We start from the raw sequence: 17,176 nt of genomic DNA, 5'->3' as shown, positions 1-17,176 counted from the left end.
CAAACGAGTCTTTATACACACAAGAGTCAGAGTCATCTATGAGTTGCAGACCTACAGCTCTCCTGAGGGCTTACTAGAAAATTACCACTATGTTCAACATGCCTGATAATTAAAAAAAAATAACAATAAAACATATCACCTCAAACAACCCACCCTGGCACACCACAGATCTAAATGCATTCAACCAATGTGACACTGGGTACTTGCCTCTTGGAAAAGGAGAAAATAGTAGAAGACAAACTTCAGCCTAAATTGCCTACGTTCCAATGCCATCTTGATGCTGGCTACTAAGAAAAGGATCCTTTCACTAGCAGCTTTCTGTATAAGGGGCTTCTTGAGTCAGGGACTGTAAACAGACTATTGAATTAAATAACCAGCGATTAATGTATTGTGCAAGAATTCATCTAATCTTTCTTTAAACTTATGCATACTTCTGGCCTCCATAACATTAATTCATGCATCTTATTACCACAGTTTATTCAGGTACTACATCAAAAATATCTCCTCTTGCTTGCTCTATACCCAGCACCCACTAACTTCACAGCTGCTTCCCATTGCTCTTCAATGTGCATTTTTATAGACCTCTACGTCCTACCATGGCAGACAGAATAAATAATCTTTGCCTGTTTAGTTTTTCCTCATACAGAAACTTTTCCATATCCCTGATAATCTTTGCTGTCCTTCCCTATACCTCTTTTTTTGCCTGGATAAAGCTTGTAGTCCTAACTCCTCCATTCCCATTTTGTAGCTCCATTCTCATCAACACCACCCAACCCTTACAGGCAGAGACTTCAAGTAGGTGTCACTAACAGCAGAAAGGATGTTAAGAACTTTTCTTCTTTCCCAAGATTAGAAGAGCACAAATACACCTAAAAATCTTTTTAGGACTTACAATCTTAATTAAATATGCTGGTGTTCACAGTTATGATCATGAGCAGGAAAAATAATTCAAATAAACTGAATTTTCTCTGAAGGAAAGGGAAGAGTCTGTTGCACTCCTCTCTTTTCAGGCTTCCCTGCTCTCTTTAGATACTGGAACTTTTTTGTCTATTAAGGGCAAAATCCGTGTTTTGATGTCTTACCAAACAGAAAACCTAAGCCTGGGACAAAAGGGCATTGCCTAAAATGGTCTCCAAATAAGCAAGCAGTACACAGGACCTAGAGCAGAGGTAAAACCAGACTGTTTTATTCACCTCTTCCAAACACTGAATGACCTTAAACACAGGCATCATAGTACTGTTCTCGTCCAAATACCATCCAGGGCATGCGTCAGCCTAATTCAGATTTACACAATGCTATATTTAATATTTTGCTTCCCATATATACAATGCAGATTGCCTTTAGACAAAACCAAATCTTTCAAGTGCAGAATGACTCCCTTTGTCACTCTGTTTGCATTCATTGCCTGCTGCACTAAAAGGATTGCAGCCATCTTAAGTCTTTTAGGAAGACATGTTTTTTCGGTGGAGTTTTGGGGTTCTTCTGTTAGAGATTTTTTGGGGGGATGGGAGTGAGGGGGTGTTTTCAAAAAAGCTAACCACTACACTGAAGGCATTACATAGTTGTATTCTTCTTACCTTTAGGTGTATTCTCAGAATAATCTCTCTCTGGCCCATCCAGGATGCTTAGCTGTGAAATCTCCTCTGCACTCAGTCTGAGCCAGGCGTTGTTGGGGGCTTCCTGGTCTTTTGAGGTAAAGGAATATTCCAGCTCACAAGGAGATTCAAAATTGCAGTCAAATACTGGAAAAAGAAAACAGACATAGAACACACCAGGTTAATCAAATCCAGTTTCCTCTGTGCTGGAAGGTATGTATGCACACTCATTTCACACTTTAGTAAGTTTAGGGCTTGCTTTTTTCCATGATGAGGAAGAAAAAAATGGAGGAAGTCTCTAAACAGACAGACAAAAAAGTGTCCGAAATGGACTACACAGAGAGGTTCTTTATGAAGGTAGCAGCAAATCAACAGGAAGGCTCAAGAGCCAGTAATCCCCCTCCACGACAGACACAAGGGCAGCACAGGCTAAAGCAGGGAAAAGGCATCACCTAGACTAAAGGGAAACAGCCGCGTCAGCTGACGAAATAGGAGAGAAAGCAAATCTCTTCAGGGACGCTGGTTCAAATTCAACCAGGACCACTATAGTGCAAAGACCACTAACATGGTTCATAGTGATGTTCCATCTGCTTGAGCACAGGGCTCGTCATGTACCCTGGCCATATGGGACATGCTGGTAGCCATGGGGACTGTACCCTGCAAAGAAACCTTCTGACCCCCTGGGTCTGAAATGCTTCACTGAGGCAGCAGAAGCAGCAGAAGCTTGATCGGCTGCTGCAAAACTTCAGCCTCCAGGCAATACAGCCAGCACCTGTCTCCAACACAGACAGTGCTTTTTGACGTGTTTCTCTTTCAGAAACCAATTACCCTGCTGGTGCAACTATGATTCACTTCCCAGTGTCCAATTTACTACCACACCATAATTCAAGTCGCTTAACACAACATGCAGTGATAACCTGCACGGATTTTAATCATCGAGATTGCTAAATTTTCTGGAATGCCCTGTACACGTGTGCTTTTGTCACCACAGTCAGCACTCAACACAATATTCAGTAACAGAAACAAACTATTTCTGACCTAACTCATTGTTTCTGAAAAGGCTAGATCTATTTGGAAAAGCCCAACAAAATAATCCAGCTCTTCCTTGGAGTCTTCTACACCGTCTACTGTCCTGCACCAGCTATGCAAGCGGAACAAATAATCTGAATTAACATTAGTCAAATTAACTATTTTTTTTAAACTTCAATTACATTCTCTATTAAACATCTAATGTCTTCTTAGAGTGCACAGATTTATGTAGTTCACCCTATTCTCCTGGTGATATAACATTTTCTAATCTGAAGGTTAATACTGTTGCCCTCTCACTATACTTTTCCCAGCTAATTTGCCTTTTTAACAGCAAGCTTGAAGGAGCGAAATCTATTCTTCCAGTTTATATTTGATTTTCTTAATCAGGTGCTTTATCATTCACTCAGCATTTTGAATGCTTCACTACACCATATAATGTAAGAAATCCATATACAGCACAAGCAGCAGTAACAAGGATCATATATATTTCCTTAAATTTGAAGGCACAAGTCGCTACCTTCTTTAGGCTTCTATGTTATCAATATAAACATCATGATACATGAGGCACACTTCAATTTAGGCAGAAGGGAACAGTTTACTACACAGCATACTACTGCAGTATCATACCCAAACCTCAGACTACTTATCTCTAGTCCTTTAGATGTTCTTTAAAATAAAATAGAAAAACAAACCTAACATTTTTTGAACCCTGAAAAGTGTTAAGAGACTATTAAACTTTGTATCAAAGCACAAATAGACAAAAGAGCAACTCAACACTAACTACATGTTATAGAAGATACATCATCATTACTGTATAGTTTAGTTTTGGGCAAGACCTCGAGCAGTATGTGCCTCAAGGCACTGTCAAAAAGGAGGGAATGGGAAGAAACACAGCTCATGCAAAGGCTTTTGACAGAACCCACAGAACAATGGAAGAGAAAACTCAGGCCAAGGACAGCACACGGCAAGAGCAACTGTTTCAAATCAACTGTTTAATTCTTTGTGGGCTTCTCTCCCCCACCAATCTCTCCTATTTTCATGAGCTTCCCAGCAGTGACTGCTTGCTCCCACTCCCATCCCACCCAGAAGCCTCGGTGCTCCCTTGCCCCCAGGCAGAGAAGCCCTCCATAGAATCATAGAATGTCCTGAGTTGGAAGGGACCCACAAGGATCACTGGGTCCAACTGCTGTCCCTGCATGTGACAACCCCACAGTTCACACCATGTGTCTGAGGGTGTTGCCCAATCTCTTCTTGAATACAATCAGGCTTGGGACCATCCAGGGGGCTCTCACATTTGCCTTGTCAGTCCTCACCCTGGCACTGATCACAGTGCCCACAAGCACTCCACGGCCTGCTCAGCTCCCCCATTCAATCTCACTTTCCCAAAACTCCTCCTCGAAAGAGACCTATCAATGGGTTGTGGAGCCCTTAAAACAGCACGCCTCTGACCTACAACTGGGACAGCTTTAATTGGGGCATGTGATTAAATACCAGCCATCACATTTAGTGTAATGGCCCCTGCAGACAACTAAAGCCTCTGCCTGAAGGGCGGAAAGTAAAGGAAAAGATGCAAGTAGCAACACCATTTCCTTCCCTTGCAATGAACAGCCTACAGAGAAGCGGACGTGATCCAACGTGCCTGTTGTGGTCAAGCTGAATGGCCTTTATGACATGATAGTCCTTCAAAGAAGAGGAGACTGCTCAGCTCATACCTCTGAGCATGTCTCTGATTTAATTAAAACATATTTGCATCTTTTACAGAACTTGACAGTCCCTCCACACCACCAGAAGACCTGCAGTATTCATAGGCTCTTATTTAAATTAATCTCATGTCAGACAAAAACTTCAGTGCTTTTATCCTATTCAGTACAAAAGAACGACAAAGAAATACTATCTGATGCAACACAGCAAAGACTATGCAAACAGCACGCAGTCTTCCAAGCCTAACATTAACTTCTTACCCTCAGGCTTTCCATCTTCTTTAATGTCCTTCACTACTGACAATGTAATATACTTTATAAAAAAAGCATTCTGTACAATACACACATGTTTTTTTTCACTGATAAGCTGCTCTTGTTGTGGTAGCTGCTACAAGACCATATAAACCACACTTGCAAATACAGAAACTTCACAATATTTGAACTGCTGCCACAAATCACCTGCCATTTTTTTATGCCTCTGAATAGAAAAATGGTCTATCTCCTTCCTTTTTTACTTTTGTCTTAATATGTTCAAATACGACACACCGATTATTTTTTTTCTTGCCCAGTTAAGCCCGTAAAGAAGCGGCTATATGACTTTGGAAGCTGAATAAAAGCCATTCTGTGCTTTTCTGAAAAACAGCAGACACTGCAGGAAAGGTAATTAAATCTAACAACTTTTACAGATTATTTTTTAAACCTACTACCAATGTAAATTGACAACATACAGAGCTTTAGGACTTGAATAGTGTGCTCAGTCAGTAAAGCGGAGATTTTTGTGATTTTTGGTGGGTTTTTTAACAAAAAAAAAAAAAAAATCACAAAGATTTATATCCAGTGTATGCATTTATGTCATAGCTATAGACACTATAGACCCTAGAGGATCTATAAGAGTTTAGGTTCCAGCAAATTGCAAAATCTCCTTTTAAAGATATTGAAAAAAAATGTCCAACCCCTTGTCCAACAATCTTTTGCATCTGCAACCACTGGACACTAGAGAGACAAAACAGTTAATTCATTAGAAGTCTAGCTCATCATCATTACACCTTTAAAGAGGAAACAAAAGTGATTATTACAATCAAATTAAGGTAAACATCTGTTTAAGAAAGGCTGGAGACAATAATTTCAGTTTCTGGTATGTAAGAAGATACAGGTTCCCAGCCATATACTGAAAAGTAAATTAAGCTACTACCTGATTGAAAAGACAGTAGAATCCATGTGTCTTTCTAATGACATTAAAATCTTGCAAGTGCTTCAATTTATTTATTTTTAATCAACATGCCTAACAGCAATAATTTGCACACAAACACCTAAAATATCGAGCAACTACAGCTGTTTCAATTAAAATGATTGGAGTTTTGTAATAAACAAATGACTTAAAATAGTAGTATAAATAATACACCAAAACACAGTAATCTGCAGGAAATACCCTTTTTCATTGCTGCAGGTCAGATAATAGATCATTCACTCTTTGGATCATCTTAGATAATTTGTGTAACCACACATCACAGAAACATGCCTTATTTAGAATGAAAATAATCTAATTTAAAGAGAGATATAAAAAGCCTGTTCTTTTTAAGAAACTATTCTGATTACCCTTTCTTCAGCTGCCCAACAATAGATGAGCTTTATTTGCTTTAAACCACATCTCCTTCCAACCGCAAAAGTCTTACCAGGAGGTAGTTCCCTCTTAGATTGCTCCTTCCTAGTTCTACATGTGTCTGACTTTAAAGGGTTCCTTTCATCCTTGGGCTGCTGACTCTTACAAATCACTACTCCTTCATTACACTCAGCTTGTCACCCCTTTGCAAAGGTGTGGTTGCTTTCTCACCTCACTATCACAGACAAGGGAGTGGGTAGAGGTTCTCTGTTTGCAGAAGGGCCAGCTTAGAGATGTACACCCTAAGTGGCATCTCATCAGCTTAAACATGACTAATTTGCACTACATTTCGAGAAACAAGCATAGAATGTAGACGTCACTTCCTCTGACCAAAACAGGACCACAACCTCCTTCAACAACACACCTCCTCCAATGGGCAACGTTCGCAACAGCAGTATAGAAACAGATAAAATATTCTTGTGCAGGATGTCTTTTTTAATACAAATATTGACAGATATTCCTTGTGGAGGAGACATAATTTAAATTGTACAGTAGAGATGTGCTCTGCTGAGTGAGCTTTGAGACCTCCATCAATACCCACTAACCTCTATTATACTCATGTTATAAGGCCTATAAGCTTTTAATTTATGACAGGGAAATGACAAATTGATTTTCCAGTTATTAATCCTAGGGACAGAGTCAGTTCCTCAAGCCTCCTCCGCATTCCCACTGGGTAGAGAAGGGCACAAGGCACTCAGTCTAAGTGTTTCAATTGCCTCATCAGGGCCTTCTAAATTTCTGTCCGCCAATACTGGGGTCCACAAGTGGGGTGATAACAAGGAAGATTGCAGCAGTAAGTATTTCTCACCAAAAATGGAGCATAAATAGGAGACTGTGCTCTCCAGCTGTCAGCTCAGCAGCCTGCTGAACAGCCAGGAGGACCTCATGGAAGAAGACACACCAACTCCAGGCCAGGCGCTGGAAAGTGACCATTGCCCTGCTGAAACTCTTTGCAAATGGATCCCTAGTACCACCCTTCCACCATGCAGCTGGAGGTATCAGCTGTGATTTAAAATAAGTGAATCCACCACAAGATGGAAAGGTACAGAAAAAGAAACACATCGGAAAGGGAAAAGGTGTCAGCAATCATGCAAATTAAAGAGGAAAAACAATTGCGGGGTTTAACAGCCCTGCTCCTGCTGAGAAAGCAAGCCTGAGGATATATTGTCGCCTACTTCCTTCCATTGATCAGCCCTGAGACAGGGCAAACTGGTGCATTTTACGGAATAGTATGAGACCTGTATCCCCACCAGGCACCTCAGGCCTTACTACCTGTAGCAAGTGTCTGCACTGACAGTAGCTGCCCGGTGTTGGGCTGCTGCTCCAGCAGCTGACACACAAGAGCACAGCACCATGACATGGCAGGGGAGGGACTGGGGAGGCTCTGGGGAGGCTCTCAAGGAGCTCCATGGCACCACTCCACTCCACACAACAAAGTTTTGGGGTCCGTCCCACCTGATGCGCCTCTGTCACCTGCAAGTGAAGTGGTGAGGAGAGCAGCTGGGCAGCGCAGCAACCGCTCTCCCCGCCCTGAGACCTGCCTGTGTTCACTAGGGACCTCCGAATAATTTAATGCTACTTAACACAAGCAAGCTCATCACTCTGTGTCCTTCTCCTGCACCAGCAGGTCTTCACGTATGCTCCCCTGACCTTGAATTTACTGCCAGAGGCAGCTCCCTGGCCCAGAGCGCTGATGTTGTGCAGGGGGAGCCTCTCCACACTCTCCCCGCACAATGCCCAGCCTGCCCAGCCTCGTGCCACCACAACACCTGCTTTGTGACCCCACAGGCTGGGCTGAGCGGAGCCCCAGCCAAACCCCAGAGCCAGGTGAGGCCGCCAGGCCCTCACCTGGGGACAGGGACATGCCCTTTGGGGAAAGGAGGATGTGGAGGAGGACAGAAGATGTCCTGGTGGGGCCTGGTAAAGCCAAGGGCCAAGCTGGTGGCCTGCCTGGGGGGTTCCCTCATGACAGAGCCTTTAAATGGATCCTCTGGGGAGTGAGTCACAGCTGGATGGGCCACTGCTTCGAGAAAATGGCAATAATGCAACCATTCATTTATTTGTTAAGAGAAATCTTTAAAATGACAGCATATACTTTATATCCATCCAGCTCCTTGGTGTGCACCACAGACTGAATCACCACAAATCTCTGACAGCTGCTTTGTTCAGTGGAAATCAAGCTACAAAGAAGAGAGCCAAGACTCCTTTATCAATCAATTATAAGCACAGTCTTTCAAGACAGTTACAGAGAGAGGTGTGAGGAGAGCAACCAGCAATAGCTCTCATTTCATTCTTCCCGCTCTAAGAAGTGACAAAGCTCATCCTCCACACAAGAAATATTTGTCCACCAAGTTTTCCATGTGTGCAGCAGAAACAATAAATGAAAGTACATTTCTAATGCCAGTTCTGGCCAAAGACTGAAGTACTGTCTAACAGTGATTGTTAGAAAACATGCTCCAGCTGGTTCAAAACAGTAGTTGGATGAACTGTCATGTTTTGACAGTTCATACAAAGGACCTCTTGCATGAAGTCTGAGAGGTCTCTAGAGACAATGAATACTTGAGAGACAGGGAGAAAAGACATTTCTTTTCTTACTCTATGTTATTTTCTTATTGAAAAAATTTTGAGCTGTCATTGGCATATTATCTGCAGATGCAGGGGGATATAAGGAAAATAATAACTTGAAAGAAAGTAAAAATTTCTCCCCAATGAGATTTTCTTTCTTATTTCTTGCTTAGCACAGCCTTCAGTTTAGCTCGGCTAAACTGCTGCTTTTCCTGTGATCTTCCTCCCTCTGGATTTCAGCACATTGTGTGTGACAAAAATACCATTTAATTGTTAAACAACAATTTTTGCATGTGTATATGGGGTCACAGCACCTACTGTTTTATATGGAGCAATTATATTAATCTGGTGTAAAAAACTGCTGTTAATTGAAGTCTTGCTCTATTACATTTATAACATTACTTCCAAAACTATGTTGGAGTACTTTTAAGCTTGCAAAAAGGATGTGTCTGAATTAAGGTAGTACATCACTTTTGCAACATCTTTACTAAGAAAGCATTGATTCTTTTTTGCCTCTGGGATAAAGTATTATTCTTCTAATTCCTCTCCTGACTTTATCTCACCTTCCAAACAGGAACTTGTTGTAACAATTAATTCCTATCGATGCATCTCACTATGCCACGTTGAGCCACTTATCATGATAGCTTTATCATTCTGAAGATGCCAGTATTAGTCTGATTTGTTGTAGATTTATAAAACGAGTAGTCATGGGAACCTAACAGCAAGTAACATGAATTCATCTGACTGGTGCCCTCTTTCTCTCTGTTTTCCCTTTTGTTTGATGTTCAGGCTCATTTGAGTTTCACGTCAGCAGTGTCTATCTGGTATCCAACTCACATGAATGAAATGATATTTTGAATGCATGCACATGAGTACTGCAATTCAGCAAATTGCACATGACCTACCAGAGAAAAAAGATTAATAATCCGACACCTTGCCGAGCAAATGCTGTGCCACTGAGCATCAAATACACAGCAAGAATGGCCCCACGGCAAAATTAGTCTAATGCATTATTTTTTCCTTAGCAATCCCAATTCAGGAAATCATGAACTCATCACAGACGACATTCCATTAGAAAGTGTAGAAAAAAAACACCCAACAACCCTGTCAAATTAGTTTTCTGAAGACATAGAGCTGAGTGAAGTTATTAATAAGTTGTTAATTAAGGCCATCCTTTGGATTATGCTTTTAGTACCTATTAAATCAAAGCTGTGAATAATTATGCACTCTTGGAATGTATGTGCTCCTCTGCTGAACTCACTTTTTGCAGACATTTTTAAGCACACTAATAATTTGGTAGCTGAATTTGCTACTTCCCCCTGAGTTTTAGTCCCAGTTAATTTTGGAATCCAAAAAACCACTGTTTCCTAAACTTGAGGGGCGAGGTGGAGGGGCAAAAAAAATATCCGTAAACTATGTTGCAGAAATCTGACACAGCCCAAGAGAAGTACTTCTGTATTTTGCACAAAGCTGGTTCAGAACAGCCAAGGAGTTCAGCTGCTGCTGGGGTATTTGGCAAAGAGATGCACAGGTAGCATGGCGGCACGAGAAGAATTTAAAAGCAAACATCATCTCCTGTTTCCCAAAAGGTCCAACATGACAACCCTTATGCCTGTTACTCTTACAAAACGCGCTCTTCTTTGAAAACAGAGTTTAGATGAGTTGAATTGCATTTGTTTTTTTCCCAGTCGGTAGCACTTTGCGCAATTGCTACCATACCCTGCCAGGGTCATGTTCCATGTTGAGGGGTGTTGACTGGCCTGGTGGGATGTGAAGCATGGGGCAGAGAGAGGTATATTAACTGTGTGAAGGCTTCCAGGCCTTAAGGGGTGCCCGCTGTCTGCAGCCCCTCTTAGAGAAGCTTAATGGATTTCTTACACAACACCTATGCAGAAGAGAAAATGAATATTCAACCAACCAGGACAAGAAATGAAATATGTGGCTGGGTGCTGTTAATCAAGTAAGCCTCAGGACAGAGTTCCATCAGGGCTGCAAATGGGTGATTAATATGCTATCGTAAGTCTACGTATGCAGAATGCATTAAAAGTTTGTTCTAGCCACAGGGAATGGTCTGAGTGTACCTCAAAGAGAGTAAAAGAAAACACAAAAACATAGAGATTTAAAGACCTGTCCTGCCCTGCAGGCTGAATTCCCAAATAATTTTGACTTCATGTGGGGTTTTTTAAGTCTTTATTTTCCGAAAGGCAAGTGGATTTTGTATCTTTGAGGTGGTGGATGATTAATCAATGCTCAGATAGAGACAAATCTAGAAACCCCTAGACAAAATGGAAAAAGAGGTCTTGTGAATGCATCACTCTCAAGTATCCTGTTGTGCCAGTGATTACCTATTGGGATTGCTGCATATAGTTTCAAAGCTATCATCAAGCACTGCTCCTGCCAGAACTACGAGAGGCAGTCCATCAGGATTTTTAATTCTGAGCATAGAAACAGGGAACTTAGTTTGGCAGAGAAGAGGGACCCTACATTTCCATTTGATCAGCCTTTCGATCAAAGATGTTTCTCCAATAGTGGAACATGGGAAAAAAAGTAATTAAGACAACTATTATTGCCCCACTCCAGCAATGTCAGCCAGTTAATTAGATGGGTCCCATCAGGTGATTAGGCAAAGTTTTGATAGAAGTTTTATACAGAACTCTGTAATCTTAATCATGCTGGGAGCAGCGAAGAAAGCTTCTCACAGAAGAGGAAAACACTATAAGAGTGAAGGACTGATGGGTTTTATTTCTGCTAATGATTTATTGTGGGATTTTGAATTAACCACTTGATCAGAAGGGAGGGGTGGTCTCAGGACAAGGTTACTCCTTTAGAGCTTGGATGTTCTTTGTCTTCTGCCTCACTCTGCTGAGTCCTTCTGTGACCTTCACAGAGCTGCTCAGATTCAGCTCCTGAAAGGCACCATCCATCCCTGTCATGCTCATAGCAGTTCTGGACAGAAATCTAGATCCCTGGGAAGTTCAGTAATAAATATTCAGGTGCGTATAAGCTGCAGGTATGCAGAGGAATAGAGAGAAGTTTTAAGAATTGCCCGTTTAGGCTCGGGCTGTGCTTACAGTCTCTAGTCCACAGCCCCACAGTAGCCCCCTGTACATGGTATACCCGAAGTGCAAGGACATATGTCCCCGTAGCAATGCGATGGCACGTTCCAGTCTGAAATGCATGAGTTCAGGGCTACTGCCACCCTTTTAATTTAAAGGAGGTTCTGACAACTTTTGGAAACATTCAAGTGCAAAGCTAGGGAAAAAAAAAATACTCCTTCCCATCTTCAAGATTCTCCAGTAGTTCAAGGTACGTGTCCCACATTACAGCTACTGAGGGAAAAAACGTTTTAGACTTGTCCTGAGTGAAGATTGTATTTTGTGCAACACCTCATCAAATTTCTGCCTTTCCTTGCAAAACAGATGGTTGGGATATGGTAGAATTTGGTCTTGTGCAACCAGCTAAAATAATAATAAATCATTTCTGCTTAGATGCAGTACATTTATCTCCATGTGATGCTGTCAAATGGAATCAATGCTTCTAGGTTTTAAGAACAAAGACTTCCCTTTGAATTGTATTACTGAGAAACTGAAAGAGTTTAGGAAGAAGTAATAAAGGATAAATTAAAAATCATCCTTGCAACTTCTGAGAAAGCCAAGTGAGGGAAAAAAGATTGTACTACCGTCCCTTCCAAAACGAAATTGGTGTGTCCTCATCGTTCAAGCAGATACAACAGCTAGGAGCAGATATTGTATGCCAGTGGAAAGAATATATATTGCACACATAAAAGGCTGCAACATAAATTTGAAGAAATATGGGACTCCTTCATACAGGTAGGTCAAACTTTTCCCTCAAGCAGATAATTACAGGCTTGGGGTGAGTAAATCTTATTAGCCTCTCAGCACCTTATCTCCCCTCATAGAGACTGGTAGTAGATATATAGTAGATATATTCTACTTTAGTCACTTTCTGGATTGCATATTAGATATTGCCTTATGCAGTCTGGTCCTAACTATGACCATAGTATTTCACAGTGGAATAGCTGTGGTTAGTCAGCAAACAGGTCATACTAAAGAACAGACAAAAACAGATTCCCAGATTTTGGAAGGGATGGGAACTATGAAAGGAGATGTCAAGAAAAAATAGGTTGGATACACACCACTTCTTTTTATATCATCACTGGATTCCAGCACAGCACCCTAATGTTACAGTCAGGGACCTTGTTTGTGAGGGAACAGGGCAGGCTGGACTAGCCAAGGCCACCAACACCTCCATGGAAATGGTGATAGGCCAAGGCCATATTGGGACATCAGGCTAACCCCAGGCTGGACTGACACGGGGCTCCTGAGCCCATGACCAGGGTGGGGAAATGCCCCAGGGGTGGCTGGGATGGGGTAGTAAGACTTATTAGTGTCCTCAGGGGCTGATGGTTTGGATATTTTATCATGAATCATTTGACTTGTTTTGTTTTGCTCCAGTATTATCCACAGGCAGTTAGTTACAGCCTCTTGAGTATAACATACAAATGCTACTCACTGTGTCGTCCTCTGTGGGAGAAGACAGGGGATGTATCTCTCATGACCCAGGTCAAGTTCCAAGCAGAGTAACCAGGAGGAAGAGGATGGCTGTTTGCTAGGAGACCAGACGTGCTCAGACCTTTCATAAAAAAAAAAAAAGGAAAATAAACATTATGTATGACATAGCTGTTTGTATACTACACATCAAGCACAAAGATCTTAAACAGTTTTATAGACCATATGCAATAAGCACCAATACTCAACTACTTCTCAGTCAGTTCTTCCTTCCTGATTCACATGTGCACGGGGAGACAGGAAATAAATTGCTTTATGTAGCAACATTATCATCAACTAGAAAAACTGACAACTTTATTCTCATGGTGATTCTAAGTTCTCCTTGGCCTTTTGGTCCATTCTGTTAGAAGTTCTGTTAGGATGTGGAGATCCCTACACGGAACAGGCAAACACGTACCAGCTTCTGTTCGACAACCCAGTGCATCTCAAGGATGCATTTGGGAACTGGAATACGACAGCGACCCAGGGCAGGCAAGGATCTATACAAACCTGCACTACCTCTGCACCACCACAATGGTCCTACAGGTGCAAAGAGAAACAGTATCTGAAATAATATGAAAGGTCAGTGAGCAATGCAGAACTCCGTAAGCTTTGAAACCACAGATTTTCCCTGTGAATGTTTAAGTTGGATATTCTGAGGATGGCAGGATCTTGAGTATTCTCATCTCATTTTTCGAGGTCCCCAGGGGAAAGGTAGGATTTAACTTTGTAGAAGTACAGGCAGGCAAAACTTGTGTTTGGAAGGTTTGTTTGATGGAACAAAATAAACCTCTGGACTGCTGATACCTTCTGATTTTTCAGAGAAGCCACAAAGTATTTATTGTGCAAAAAGAAAATAAAAAGTACATTTTTTGATCTATTAAGTAATATTTTTGCCAAGAATACTAAGGTTGCTTACTTTAATTCTTTTAGTTTAGGTGCAATGCTAAGCTTCACTGTAATAACAGCAAAACAATTTGATAGTATGTCCGAATAAAAGCTTGGTAAAATTTTCAATAACAATAGGAATTAACTGACTTAAAGTAATAATTCAGAGTGCTGAAGAATTGTTCTTTTGAATGGATAAATAGTAATGGACAATAAAAGACACATTTAAGAGGATAACAGTAAACATGGAAAATGGCTGAAGCCTTGGGGAAAACACTGCTTTGATTCTGTTAAAGCTCTGCTTAGCCCTGTTTCCCACTTCCACTGAAGAAAAACTTGAAAATTTCAGAGAGATTTGTCAGAAGCTTTAAACACCAAGTGTTAGCTGTGTCCTGTCTCATCCTCAGTGTGATCTCCTTTTTAGCACACTCCGGTAACTGTGTAAAGACAGAAAAAACAAGAGAAATGTAACTGTTCTTGTGTAAGAGCTGTAACTCCTGCTCATGGCTCAAAGCAATAATCTTCAGGACAAGAACGGACTTCACACTGTATTGTAAACCATTCTAGAGTGGCAGAAATTTAATATCCCTAATGTCTCAACTAAACCTGGTCTCTACACTAAGTTACGGTACAATAACTAAATATCCTCTGTTGTTGTCTGGAATGTAGCTACAGAAGATCAGGCCAGTGATTTATGAGGGTAGTTATCAAACCTGGTGTCTTGCCTTCAACTGCGAATGATGAAGAGATAAGAAACTATGGAATCACCTTTATATTGGCCTTTCTTTCCTAACATCAAGACACAGCTGACATGTCTTTCAGTAGCCCCTGATACAGCTGGTTGTGGCAAGCAATGTCAGGTTTCATTACCATAGTTATAACAGTTTCGAAAAGCAGATTATTTTTCCTACAAATGTGCTTCAGTTTGATGCTAATAGAATAAATAAAAGAATAACGTTAAAAATGAGTTCCTGAAATATGCTAATTTTAAAAGTAATGTGTGTTTTGCCTGATGTGAGATGTCTGACCAGTATCAATGTAACATCTGTACCCAGTGACTCTCCAAATGGGGAATGATTTAATATCCTAAATACAGGTCACGTGTCTTACACAGACAAGAACTCTGGGGCTTCTTCACCCCCAACAGACCCAAACAAACACAGATGTCATGCATTTAGTACTGCCAGAGAGCCAAGCCTTGGGGTCAGAAACCTGTGAAAACTTCACACAAACCTGAAAAGCCAACCTGCTCCCCCATCTCGGTTCCCATGGAAAAATCAGCTGAGAGAAAGCCCCACCATGTAGTTCTCTCCCTAACACTACAGCCACAGAGCTTGAAATTAAATCACTGCTGCTACCCTGACCAGCCTTACCTGGGAGCCAGTAGCACAACGATTAGCTGCAGCACCCCAAATTCCCCAGCTCTCCTCACCTTTAGAACAATCCCTCTGGCAACTGCAATGCACTACACATTGCATTCATCAGAAATCACGCCTGCCTTCAGCACGAGCTACGTGGAAATGTTTCCTCTGTCACCAATAAGCATAAAAATTGAGACAAATAAAGTTGAAAATGTGAACAGGGAAGACAGGGCTGTCCAGACACCTGAACCTCCTCTCTATCAGCACCAAGAGGTGCATAAGAAATAACATGATAAAACGGAAAGTTTTTCTCTATTTTTAAAGAATGGAATGGATTCAGTTCAATTCATTTTAACCTAAGAACTTCTTTTTCTCATATTCTTTAGGATTAATTTTGGAACTTCATCTCAGATGATTTGCTTGGGCTATTGGTCTGAACTTGAAGACAAGAAGATTGTATCAGAAGTTATGAATCTTCCCCAATTAAGTTATCTTCAGAGAAAGATGCTGGGTAAAAGGTTTTTGTATAGCCACGAGGCTACTCTTCACAATGAGGAATGATTTGATTTCACAGTGAGCTATAGGTTAGGAGAAGGAGAGACCTTTCCTCTTCCACCTTCAGGGCATTTTATGTCCAGAAAGGTAATTACAGAAGACTATATCAGCTAAACAAATGCTTCTTGTGCAGTGAGGGTAATGCAAACGTAGACTACACTGTAGCCATCTTACAAAATAAAGGTTTGTTGGGTTTTTTTCCCCTCTCCAAAACAATTCATACTGAAGCTGAAAAGCACGAAGAAAATTTTGTCTCCTTTTTGAATATGCTAACTTCCTGTCTGGGTTGTTTGTACCAAAGTCTCTGTCATTTGTCAACAGTAACCTGAACCTCTAAAAAATATTTAATGGATTAGCAACTGGAAGCTGACAGCTCCATTTTTAGTAGCCAGAAGTATGGCAAGGTACAATAGAGATTTCTTTGATATTCCTGCCTAAAGGAATATCCAGGGCGAGATCCAGACCCAAAGTATTCCATCACAGCTAGAAACACACACCTGAAGAGAACATTTGACATTTCTGTTTTTAAACTTGTGCAAAGGAATCTCCTTAGGGGGTGTGAAATTCATGCAGGTCACCAAGAGTTTTGGTAAAAAAAAAAAAAACAAAACAGAAAATGGCTCATGTGTATTGAAGTCAAGCCTCAAGGCCACAGATTCATTAAATAAAATATTTATGCATTATTTGAATGAAAAATACCTCTTTAATAGAATAACCCTGCATGTTCACATGCAAATGGAAGGACAAGAGGAGCTTTCTACTTGAGTCGTTTTTAATCAAGCCAAATTTCCTCCCTTTTTTTCCTTTTCTGTAAGAAGGAAGAAATATTCCCAGCAATTAACATATGTAGTTTTCTAAAGTTCCGTGCAACTCAGAAATGTAATTAATTTTTTATCAAAACACCCATGCCTTTTTTAACCAAAGAGCGCACCTCCATCTAACTGAATATTGCTTATTACTACCTTTGGATATTGCTTCACTACTCAGTGGATAAGCTGTCTCACTTTGCTGACCTGTGTTATTCCCAGTTTTTCAGAGATGGTCCTCATAAAATCTGTGTCCTAGCAGCAAAACATGATGGAAATGTTTTACAATGAAAATACTAAAAATATAGCGAGAATTAATGCAGGCAACCTAATATCTTTATGCTTGGGGTGATATGTTCCTGTAAGCTAGTGGTGAATCTGAGGTGACAAACCTGCATGTACCTGTCCTCTAGATTTCAGACTTGCAACAGATGTGTAAGTTAATAACT

The 17,176-nt window shown here is 40.9% G+C and overlaps 1 protein-coding gene across 1 annotated transcript in view; it reads right to left on the bottom strand.

The window, feature by feature from the left end:
* The window catches only part of ALK (ALK receptor tyrosine kinase), a 339,668-nt gene that overhangs the window by 238,171 nt on the left and 84,321 nt on the right, over nt 1-17,176 (bottom strand). The window contains exons 2-3 of the mRNA XM_065058665.1: nt 13,083-13,202; nt 1,578-1,742 (exon numbers count right to left, since the gene is read on the bottom strand). Coding sequence (XP_064914737.1) covers nt 1,578-1,742; nt 13,083-13,202 — 285 coding nt within the window. The remainder of the gene's footprint in view (nt 1-1,577; nt 1,743-13,082; nt 13,203-17,176) is intronic.

Source organism: Columba livia, chromosome 3 (genome assembly GCF_036013475.1).
Source record: "Columba livia isolate bColLiv1 breed racing homer chromosome 3, bColLiv1.pat.W.v2, whole genome shotgun sequence".
Classification (NCBI taxonomy): domain Eukaryota; kingdom Metazoa; phylum Chordata; class Aves; order Columbiformes; family Columbidae; genus Columba; species Columba livia.
The sequence above is the reverse complement of the archived record's forward strand: the minus strand, read 5'-3'. Positions and strand labels throughout refer to the sequence as shown.